The sequence below is a fragment of the Atta cephalotes genome (genome assembly GCF_000143395.1).
Source record: "Atta cephalotes unplaced genomic scaffold scaffold00037, whole genome shotgun sequence".
Lineage (NCBI taxonomy): Eukaryota > Metazoa > Arthropoda > Insecta > Hymenoptera > Formicidae > Atta > Atta cephalotes.
The window spans coordinates 154,057-166,451 of NW_012130101.1; the positions used below are offsets into that span (position 1 = coordinate 154,057).

Here is a 12,395-nt window from a genome sequence, read left to right on the forward strand (position 1 = left end):
TAAGATAGTTTTGTGTTATTTTTTCAATTTTATGAGAAAAAAACCTGTAATAAAATTGAAAAAAATGATACAAAATTATTTTATTAAAATATTTTTTTTTCTATTCATGCTAATGAGTTTAATTGAATTAAAATATTTAAAATAATTGAGGAGACGAGCGGAATAAAGACAATTCTACTTAGATCCTTTTTCCGACAATTAGCTTTTTCACATAATATTGATATTGATGAATAGAGTATTATAACATATAACTTCTTAAAGATATTATAAATTAATTTGATATTGTATCTATTTGTATATAATAAAAAAGTAACAAGTTATATATTTTAATTTTTATTTAATATCAAGATTTTGTAATTAGGCCTTTATTCCCTCAATTATATATTTGAATATTATATATTTGAATATTTTCCTCATTTTAGAATAATTTAAAAAAATTTAAATTAAAGAAATTTAAATTAAAACTTATATTTTAAATTTTAATCTTTGAAAATTTCTGAATTGTTGAAATATCATTAAAAGTTTAAAATATAAAACTCGTTCGCTTTTATTCCCGCTTTATTGTAGAACGTAGACTATCGTAGACAAAGAAAAATTCATAGAAATCATTGTATCCACAGTTACACTGATAAATAAAGAATTGTCGCCGTAAAATTGCGTAAAATTAGATCACGTTTTTATATGTATAGATCACAAAGAACTGAAATGAACTGCATGCACAGATTTATCATGGTCAACAAGAAGAAGGAGGCAATTAAAGAACTAGCCGAAGTCAGAAAAAGTAAAAATAATTATATTTTTCTATCACTGTAATTTAATTTCAATTTACAGATTTCTAGATAAATCTCGAGTCCGTATTTTAAACTCGGTTTAATTTACGCTATTTATTTTTATTTGATTCTTTATTAAACTCAAATTATAAAAAAGAATAAAAAGTATAAGTTAAACTTTTAAAATTAATCTACAATTATAAATTTAATCTATGTTGCTAGAAATAACATAAAAGAATAATTTCTTTTTTGTTGGGAATAAAGTGTTTTCTTTTTGCACTACTTACACTAAAGTGAGACAGATAACTTTTAACATGAGAATAAGCGAGAGATCCGAGAAAGTACAGAAAGTGCAAATCATGCTAGAGATTGCCATATTCCCTCTTGGCTCTTCCCGTACTTGTTTTATTATGTTTTATTATGGCGATTTGTGAGCGAGGTTAGATCTTAGGTTAACGTGTCGCGCTCACCAACGCCGACTCTGTCATCGGCATCCTCGACAATCGATGACCCGCATCACGTGATCATCGTAAGAATGCTCAACTTTTTGAGGACCCGTACTATCTCGATGCAGAATGGATGTATCATGTCAGCCCGACCGGTTACCCAGAGCCGGGCGCGACTATGCTCGTTTTGCAACTTCCATCATCTGAGACTACCACGTGGTACGTAACCGCGTCCGAGATCTCTTATTTACAAATGATTACGAATAAGACACTGTCGTCTTGCGAATGTCATTCTTCCTCATCTCATTGTAACCTTTACCTCTTTGTTTTTTCTAGTATCAATCATAATAAAAAAATTGTACGTTTCTCAGTTCAATAGTATTCCATTCTGATTTGTTTCTGCATTAAGCATTAACGATGTGCATTATCAGTGGCTTCAACCAATTTTTTTTTCTAGTTATTGCTGTATACATATATATTTGTAGCTTAAAATATTTTAGATGTAGATGGACTTTTTCAAGGTAGTAGAAGATTACATAAAGATTGAATGAGACTGAATCCTATTCTTATATCTAAATCTTATAATAACTTATTTTGTATACTTTCAGCAGTGAGATGTACAGTGAGATGTACAGTGATTCGATATTATGCAACAACTGATACAATGAAACTATGCGCTCCCTTGCAAAAGAAAGCCAAACGTCGTGCGAAGAAATATGCAGAGTTATTAGAAGGTATGTACAGCAATATAACATAAAAACATTTATCTAATATGAAAAGTAATATGTATTAATATAAAGAATAAAATATGAAAATAAGCAATCTTGATGACATGCATTGTTGTAAAAAGTAGATATCTAAACAATTTTTTTATGAATAACTATATTTTGTTTGATACATATATAACTGTAAGTATTCTTTCTGACATAACTCCTTTCCATAGTTTTATTAAATCAGAAAGATTTTTGCAACGAGCATAGAATGTCTTATAATTAAAAATGAGAAAAAGTGATGTCAGAATTTATCAATCTGACAATTAGCGAATAATAAATTATTTTTTATTATCATATTAGTAACAAATCAGACGACCAACAACAGGAAAGCAGCAGTGAACAGATTAAGTTCTGCTCAGATGTCCATCTTGGTTGATCAGCCTAATATTACACTAGACAAACTGCACAAGATCCCTAATTTTCAAGTTAAGAAAGAGACAATCACAACACAAAAGAAAGACACCAGTGAAAAGACTGGACTTGAAAAGGATTTAATTCATATGGTAATTTTATGATGATTCGCTAATAAGAAGAAAGGATAATTTTTCGGAATCTGAAAAAAATTACTATATGTGATACACATTTCTTAATAAGGATACCAAATATTGATATAAAAAATATATAATTTAAATATTATGGTTTAAATTGCAAAAATCAAATTGGCATATTGATTTTAGGATGACAAAGTGGACGATACACATTATGTTATACTTAAAGAATTTGATGGGCAATTAGATGATACATCCGCAGTTATGGAGAATCTGAAAGAATCTGACGGAAGCGATCAAACTACGTTGATTAAAGATTCTTCTTTTCTGGATATGCTGCAGGATGATAAAAATGAAGAGAAGAATAATCAAGATGATACACTGTAAGTTATAACATTCATAACTGAAATAAGGTGTAAGAGAGGAGATTCTTTACTTTAACTATGCACAATTCGTTTTTACAGTATGCAGATTCCAAAATATGAGTCTTCGTATGCTACAATTCCTTTCACAAATGAGCCAGATTCATTGGAAAATCGTCTTTTCGATCACAATCTAATTTCTCAGTTATTAGCGCATATTGACGTTTATATACAAATCAACATGCCGCATAAGGCTTTCAAGTTACTCACATCGAATAAAAATCATATTAAGAAAAGCAAAGTCTCCCCTGTCTCGCTTTATAATCTGCTCTTAAAGACTCATATTTCTAATGCGCATGTGGAAAAGGCATTCGAGATCTACAGAACATTAAAGGAAGATTCTGTTCAGCCGAATTTTGAAACGTATGCTCTCATGTTTGAGATAATTGGAACGATAAAAAACCAGGTGAAAAGAGCAGGTAAATTAAAAATAAAACGAGAAAATAGCTCAAATTAGAAAAAATATATTAAGATTCGTAAATATATTTAAAAAAACCAAGTTGTTTTTGAAAAAGTTTAAAGTGAAAATTTCACATCTTTAAGGAGATATAAAACAAATTTTTTATTTAATAAGGTTTTTAATAAAATTAACATTATTGATAATTTTTTAAAATGAATCCAAAAGTTTTTTAAATGGTTCGAGATTTTTTTTTAGTTATATAACGATGTATCTAGTATTTAAAATAATCTAGATTTTAGGTTTCTATAATTCTATTGTTTGATTAGCAGAGGTTTTATAAATAATGCACTCGATGAAATTATTTAAAGCACAAATATTCTTGTAATATTTCTATAATTTGAATGTGACTCTCTTTGCAGAAAGCGCGGCTGAAGTGATAGCAGACATGGATCACAATGGCATCTCCTTTGATAAAATAATTAACACATCGTTAACTGCAACGCAACATAGTGCTGTTCTTCATTGTTTGAAATCATTGAATCTTAATTATTGTGCACAGTCTCAAGTCAACGATACCTCATACAATTGCAATCTACTGAGGGATCTGAATACTGAGGGAACGAATAATAACTGGCAGAGTCCGGCGAAGGGAGTAGTGACCATAGATGAGTTGCGAAATATGATGAATATGCAGATTGACATAGAGAAGCAATGTACAATGGATGTAAAGAGCGTCGCGTTGTTCACTGGAGATCCTGAAGTTAGACAGCAAGCTATCAAACGGATCGCGGAATGGGAGAAGACCTGGAAATCGACTGTGGCCGAGGCTTTCGAGAGAAATCTGACTTATCTGAAACAGAAGGAAACAAAGATGAAGAGCGATTTAAAAATCTTGTATCCATTTCTGCAAGTATTACCCAAAGAAGAGTATATCAAGGCAATAATGAACGAAATCAGCCACTTGACTAAATTCTCCGAGGGGTTCAGTTATACTGTAACATATCTTTATCTAAGACTGGGACAATATATTTACAAGAGATACAAGTTTCATCGAAAGATGAAGGACGGTGTCATAGACAATTCTATTCAGATTTACAAGAAGTATTTGGAGTGGTATATGAAGAAGAATCCTGCTGACAAGATCAACAATGGGCGCATCAAATGGCAGCAACTCATCGATGAGGCTCGGAAATCTAATATGTGTTGTGAGCTATCAGTGCCAGAATGGTCTCGTAACACTATGATAAACATAGGCAAATTTCTGTACAACATCATCGTGAACGACGTGAAGATCCCACACGTACCTAAGCTTGATGCGCCCGAGCGGCAGATACCCGCGTTCTACTTGCTCTTTAGACTCCACTCCAATAACTTCTTTATGGAAGAGATCAAGCCTCATCCTCAGTTATACAGGTTTTACAAGGACTCGCATTCGGAGACACTATCTTTTGAGACAATTTTGTTGCCGACATTCTCTCCGCCTCGTCCTTGGGTCAACGTAAACACCGGCGGTTATCTGTTCTCCAAGGCGATGTTTGTTCGTGATTTCTACATGAAACCATCATATTTGCTGAGAAATACACCAACAAAACAATTATATCCAGTATTCGACTGTTTGAATCAACTCGGTTCGATTCCGTGGAAAATCAATGTACCCATGTTGGATATCTTGATTCAGATCTTCAGGGATGGAGGTTCAAAAGAGCTGAATGTACCTCAACCATCCACAGTAATTCCATCTTCGACGAATATCATCGCGAACGAAATAAACAAGAGTCCTAAAGAAATATCGAAACTGCTGTTTCAATTCAAACGTATGAAAAATGAGATGCACTCGCTATGGTGCGACTGTCTTTATAAATTATCCCTCGCCAATCACTTCAGGGACAAGATATTCTGGATGCCGCACAATTTGGACTTTAGAGGTAGGGCGTACCCAGTGCCACCTCATCTGACCCATCTCAGCTCGGACTTAGGCCGCTCTATTCTTATGTTCGCTCAGGGTAAGCCTTTGGGTTCTGATGGTCTGGATTGGCTGAAGATTCATGCAATAAACATGTCCGGTTTAAAAAAGAGAGAACCGATACAAAAACGGTTAGAGTTCGCGAATGAGATATTAGACCTGATTGTGGACAGCGCGAGAAATCCCCTGACGGGAAAGATGTGGTGGACCAAGGCCGACGAACCATGGCAAACGTTGGCGACATGCAAAGAGATAGATAATGCTCTTCAATCCCCAAATGTGAAGAAGTACATCTGCCGGCTTCCCATTCATCAAGATGGTAGCTGCAACGGCTTGCAGCATTATGCTGCGCTCGGGAGAGATCTAGTAGGAGCGAAGAGCGTGAACTTGTATCCTTCGGACAGGCCACAGGACGTGTACAGTGTCGTCGCTAGGATGGTTGATGAGTACAGGAAGATCGATGCGGATGCTGGCGATAAAATAGCCCAGGCCTTGGAAGGACACGTCAGTAGGAAGGTCATGAAACAGACTGTAATGACTACAGTGTATGGTGTGACGAAGTTTGGCGCCAAGCTACAGATCGCCAGGCAGCTCAGCGATTTAAAGGATTTCGATCAAACGTATATTTGGAGCGGCAGCATGTATCTGGTTGAAAAGACATTTATGTCTCTTCAGAGCATGTTTGAGAGCGCGAAAGAGATACAGAATTGGTTCACAGATTGCGCCCGTGTTATCACGATTAGATGCAACCAGTATGTGCGATGGGTGTCGCCGTTGGGCCTTCCGATCATACAACCCTATTCCAAGCATAAGAAACTCAATAACTCAAATAACTTGAAACTCAAGATTTTCAGGTGAGAACACTAACTTGCCTACACATTTCATCGCATGTTTACATATTTCTCGTATTTGTTTCTTCTATATATAAGCCCAGACCAAAAGTTTGAAAACATTTTTAAAATTGACATTCTTGGGATTATTTTATTTAAATATTTATAACAACGTATTTTGAAAATTTATTGTAAAAAAAACATTGCTTTGGATATTTAAGTAATTCTAAAAAAGTTGATTTAAAAAAATGTTTACAAACTTTTGGATTGAATATAAGATTTAGAAAACGTGAAAATTTTTATTTCTAAATTATATCATTCTCAGAGATTTATGGAATTATTCCGTATATCTCTCATTTTCTTTTAATGGATATCTTTATATAAATTATTTATATTATTAAATTATATAGATTATATAGATTACATAAATAAAATGTACACAAATATCATTTACAGGAAGCTGGACACAGTAAAGCAAAAAAAATGCCTTCGCGCCGAATTTTATCCATTCGTTGGACTCCTGCCACATGATGTTAACGAGCTTGTATTGTGAACAGGCGGGGATCACATTTATGTCAGTGCACGATTGTTTCTGGACGCATCCGTGCACGGTGGATATTATGAACAGAGTAAAAATCATCACAAAGACATATAACAACAAACACTTTCAGACAAAATCGTAATGCGCAACATCTTGCTTTTCAGATTTGCCGGGAACAATTCATCGCGCTTCATAGCGAGCCCATTCTCGAGGATTTATCCGAATTCTTTTGTAAGAACTATAAAAAGCACGTTGCGAGCAATAAGCGGTAAGTTCTTTACAATTTTTTAGAATCTTGAATAATAAAAAAATTGTGGATCTCAGGAATTTAAAAAATTATAAAATAAAAGGCAAAAAGAAATAATAGATAGTTTTAAATTAAAAATGTCTGATTAAAATTTTAGGGATGTGAAACTAAGAGGCGATGTTTCGCTAGAGGTCTTCCAAAAAATACCGAAGAAAGGTACCTTCGACATCAATATGATCATGTCATCTCGATATTTCTTTAATTGAAGTATAACTGAAGTATTTATTACGAGAAAATATATCATTTAAATGTGTAAGAGTGTAAACTACTGTAAAGTTTTAACATGAATTAGCTTCAATGCACGTTGCGCAAATTGCCATTGTTATTATAACTATAAGTATATATAACTATAAGTTATATAAGATAATTCCTAGAACGATATGTAAATAGCTCAATAGGATAATAAATTTTCAAAGCCTTAAATGTTTTATGTATAAATATCTCTCTCTTTTCTGTGTTTTATACTATGTTTTATACTCGATTCGAGATAAAAGAGATGAAACCAAAGCAGTTCAATAGTTGTTGATCGATATTTATAATCTGATTTTATGTAAGATCGTCTTAAACACGCTTTCTAGAAACTATACGATCATTTCATTAAATGAAATTTTGAGATTTAAAACGATTTTAAATATAAAATTATAAATATCGTTAGATTATAAATATTCAAAGATAATTATTTCAATTTAATCTTAAAATTCTAAGATTTTAGACGACACTAGATCTGATTTAAGACAATTTCAAATATAAGAACGGGGGAGGAGGGGGGACTATGAATACTATTCTTAACTCTTACCATAAAAGTTTATTAAGAATACTATTCTTAACTCATACCATAATTTGATGCCTCATTCATACAAACGGGGAGGGGAGTTAGAATCCATTCGTTTTTTCTTATTCAAAATGATTAAAAAAATCTTTAAAAATTTATCAACATACTTTCAACTTTCTAGAATAAATATTGAAATTTTATTTTGGAAATAATAAAATGTAGTATAATTTATAATTACCGGAAGATTCATAAGTTGAGAAAAAATGGCATTTGATTTAAAAAATTATAATTTTTCATAATAAATGAATATCAAAAAATAACTCCAGAATTTTGTAATTTAGATATGAAGTTTTGAAAAAAAAATTAAAACTCTTCGAAACTCTTTTACAAAAAATTGAATTATTTGAGCACATGAGTAATTTTCAACAAGGGACAAATAAGAAAAATCGAATTAAAATATGCATTTTTTTTATTTTGTTATAATATAATATTTTGTTGTATTCTTTAATGAAAAAAAATATAAAATATAAATATATATTTAAGTAAATATATGTAAAAGAAAAGTTTTATGTTTTACAGTCTAGATATATACATAAGTACGATGTTGCTCACAAATTGGTTTTCCGCACATGAAACAACATATCCAGATATTTTATCGGCAGTCTTTTTGCCAATAATAACATCGTTCGTTTCTTGTTTCAAGCTTATGTTTTCTTTCTTCTGGCTGCAGAATCTTCTTAAAATATCTTCGTAAAATAGCACAAATAGATATTCTTAATCGTTTTTGAAGGTTCGCGTGTAATCTATTTTGCATGTACGGACCTGCTAGCATAATTGCCAAGTCTTCTATAAAATTATGTCTTTTCATCGCATTATTTATATCATTCAGATTATATAAAATATTGCTGTTAACGATTGCTTGATCAAGCATATCAAAGATGCTTCATTGCCCATCGCTTCGTTTTTCTACACGTCAAATAGCTTTTGCACAAAAAAAATCAAAAGTGTCTGTTCCGTCTTTTGTAATATGAAACTACTGACTATTTCCAATTTTTTAGTTTCTACATCTTATTTTTCCGTTATTTCTGCAAATTCGGTACAAGACATACTTTGTTTTTTTTAGCGTATAAGATAATAAAGTCATTTCGTTCGTATATACATATCATGCATCACCAATAAAAGCAGACGAAAGACAAAAGAAATTTGACGCTTATTTTTTCGTATTGTATCAATTATTGTCAGAGAGTATTCACGTTTTTCATCATTTTATTAATTCAATAGAAGTGAATCAGTTGTTACAGTAATGTTTCGATTCCGTAAATCGGGGTTGAAAATTGATGCACACAATATGAAGGAACGTTTTTTCTAATCTTTCGATTACTTTGCCCGTATATGAAATCGCATTTAACATATAAGAGATTCTGGAATTATTTAAACATAAAATTTTTACTCTGTATCATGTACATTTATCATTTGCTTTTGATGTAATTTTCGTAAAAAATTTTTCTCTAAAGCCAAGAAATTGTTTATCTATAGTACAACTTTGTGAAGGGGTATAATATTTTGTACAACTTTTGATAAATTTGCGAATCATAACAGTTCTGTAGTACAACCTTTTTTCTTTACACATATTCACCTGTTTCCTTTCCACATATTCATTGTATTTTTATGTCTATCTTTTTGTAATCCAAAATATAAAAGGCAAAATATAAAAAGCCGATGGAATGCTTTCAAATCTGTTTCACAATAATAAGGCTGACTCGATAAATTGACTAATTTCAATCCATTGACTAATCTCTGGTTTATATCTTCATTAGTGTATTTCACTATAATCTCTACCAATTCATTCGGAAACAAATTCTAAATCTCTAATGGCATTGTCATCACGGTAAATGTATAGTAATTAATTTCCTCCTAATTCAGGAGCTTTCGTAAACTTGTAATTATCTTTTTCGTAAGATACTGTCTGTTCCTTCTCAGCACGAACTTTCTTCGAACTGCATTCATAGTCATCATAGTCAAGTCCATTCTCTTCGCTTTCGATTTCGCTTTCCGATAATATAAAGTCCTCGTTACTGTCTTTCTCCTTCAAAAATATCAACTTTGCTGTCTTGTAAAATAACGTGTCTCGCCTTTTCATTCATTTTATTTAAAAATAATTTTTCTACAAAAAATTTTTTTAATGAAAACAAACATTCAAACTTTAATTTAGAGTGAAAAGAATAGAATACTTATAATGATTTTGACACAATTTTTATTTTTTATAAAAAGCACTCTTATTTTGTATTACAGTGATCACTAGCGTCTCATCCCAACAAACGAGAATGAATTGAAATGAATTGAAATGATTCAGATTTTCAGAAATATTGATTCACGAATGTTAAAATGAATGCTTTTTAATCTTGAATGCATTTTTATTCATTTATAGGAATTGCATGGAGCATATTTCTATGCCTTTCAATCTAAAAATAATATTAGCTTTTTCTGTGAATACTGTTCAATTCAAAATTTTAAATAGGAAAAGCAGTTTTTCAATCCAATTGCATCCAATTGAATCTAATTGAATTCAATTGAATCCAATTAAATCCAAAAAAAGTATTCGCTATTTAAAATATGCATAAAATATGCATTGAATAAATGATTCATTTAATAACTAATACATTTATTTACATTATCATTATTACAATAAAATTAATTTAAGAGTCTGAAATGTATCTAAAAATTTTTTTAAAGTATCTGATATCTGTACTTATATACATTTTAATATGTGTATCTATATCTGTATTTAGATAAACTTTTCGATTTATCATAAATTTTAAGAGTATCTTATTCATCACTGTTTATAAGCGAAGATTGAATATCGAAATTATCCAGTAAACAAGAAATATTTTGAAACATTTCAGAGACATTGTAACATTGTAATGTTGCTGCAGCGTTGCTGAAATGTTTCAAAACATTTCTTACTTACTATTAGACCTAGCAATCCTATATATAATATTAATATTCAAGAATATATACAAGTGATTCGATATACCATATGCAGGGCATATTATTTAATAATAAATAAGTAACTCAAGTATCTCTTGAATAGTAATATTTTGGGAAAAATGTTTTAATCATACTCGTAAATTTTATGAGTTTAACGGGAATGTAAAGAGATGTCATTGGAAATTATTCCTTTTATTTTTATTTTTTTATGAAAAATAAAAAGTATTTTATGTAAGTAAATATTTTGAAAAGCTTTTAAGGTAAACTACGGGAATATGAATGAAAAATGGGGAAGTTTTATTTAAAATAATCAAAGTGATCTTGCCTTGATCTTAACAACATCACCTAAGATGAAACTATAATGTACCTCTTTATGTTTCCCTTGAAATCATAAAACTTTTGTCTGAAACATTTTTTCTTAAAATGTATTATTCAAGATGTATTTGATGTAATCATTAAAAATGGAATACTTTGAATTACATATTATTTTTCAGATTAAAAAATTCTCTGTTGCAAATTCATCGCATGTAGGTATAAATATGAAATATATTAAAATTCGGTATCGATCTAATTAAAATATTAAGGTACGTTCTGACACGTTATGCAAGAAGCGCATTCTTAGTAAAATATATTTAAAATTGATAATTAAATAACAATTTTAGTTCTCATAGCTGATATGTAATTGTTTCAGATTGGTTATATACAATAATATATTTATAATAGTTATATATTTATAATATATTTATATAATAGTTATACATTTTATTAGAAAACCAAAAAAAGCTGCAGTGGAAGATCGTCATCACAGGTGATGTTGCAATTGCAACAACTGGAAATAAGATTGAAGTCTCAATCTCAGCAAATCCAGCAATTGTAGCACCATTTGCAAAAACAACAGCAACAGCTGCAGGAGTTGCAGCAACTGCAGCAGGAGCAGCAGCAGCAGCAACAGCAGCAGCAACTGGAGCAGCAGATGTGGGAGCGGCAAAGAATAGATATTATTTCTTATATGTATATGATGCACGTACAAAATCAGAATCTAAGATATTTTATATTTTATACCTTAGTATGGCACACATTAAATATAAAATATTTTGTAAGCTATTTTAATTTTCCAATATACTTTAATGCGCAGAATAATAAAATGAATCAATTGATATAAAGAAAAAACAATGTTATTTTTAAAAAGATACACAATTGCAAATGTTATAAACGTATAATTTTTTTGCTATAAATAAGCTATGCGTTTTCTTTATGCCTAAGCACAAAGATGATTGTAATTGATTGCGAGTCGTGGAACGTATGGTAAATCGTTGTAGATTTATCAAAACATACAACTACAATTCACGTTTCACGATTCAGTTACTATGTTTGTACTGCGACCCTAATTCCTCTTATTAGTTTACGTATAAAAGTATTAAGAGATGATTCTAAAAAAACAATTAAGAATCTTATTGAATCATACATATAATCAATAGAAATAAGATTCATAACAATCGAAGCTATTTAATGCTTAAATAATTTATTATAAGATGTTTAATGCTTAAATAATTTATTATAAGAAAACTAATAGTTTACGATAAATTATATATTGGGAGTACAAATTAGTTCGGTCCGTTTTCCTAAAGATAGTTCCAGCTGTTGTGAATGGTTCATAGTGACAGCTGATTTTGGCGGTTTTAGAGAGGTTTTAGA

At 30.6% G+C, this 12,395-nt stretch overlaps 1 protein-coding gene across 1 annotated transcript; it reads left to right on the top strand.

Moving 5' to 3' along the window:
• Nucleotides 1–1,305: 1,305 nt before the first annotated feature.
• On the top strand, nucleotides 1,306–7,363 carry LOC105621730 (DNA-directed RNA polymerase, mitochondrial). The gene is given in 10 exon segments (XM_012203187.1): nucleotides 1,306–1,435; nucleotides 1,825–1,950; nucleotides 2,290–2,492; nucleotides 2,667–2,860; nucleotides 2,942–3,318; nucleotides 3,719–6,116; nucleotides 6,549–6,570; nucleotides 6,572–6,721; nucleotides 6,798–6,901; nucleotides 7,038–7,363. Coding segments are annotated over 10 exon segments (3,813 nt in total). The 3' UTR covers nucleotides 7,147–7,363.
• Nucleotides 7,364–12,395: the final 5,032 nt, after the last annotated feature.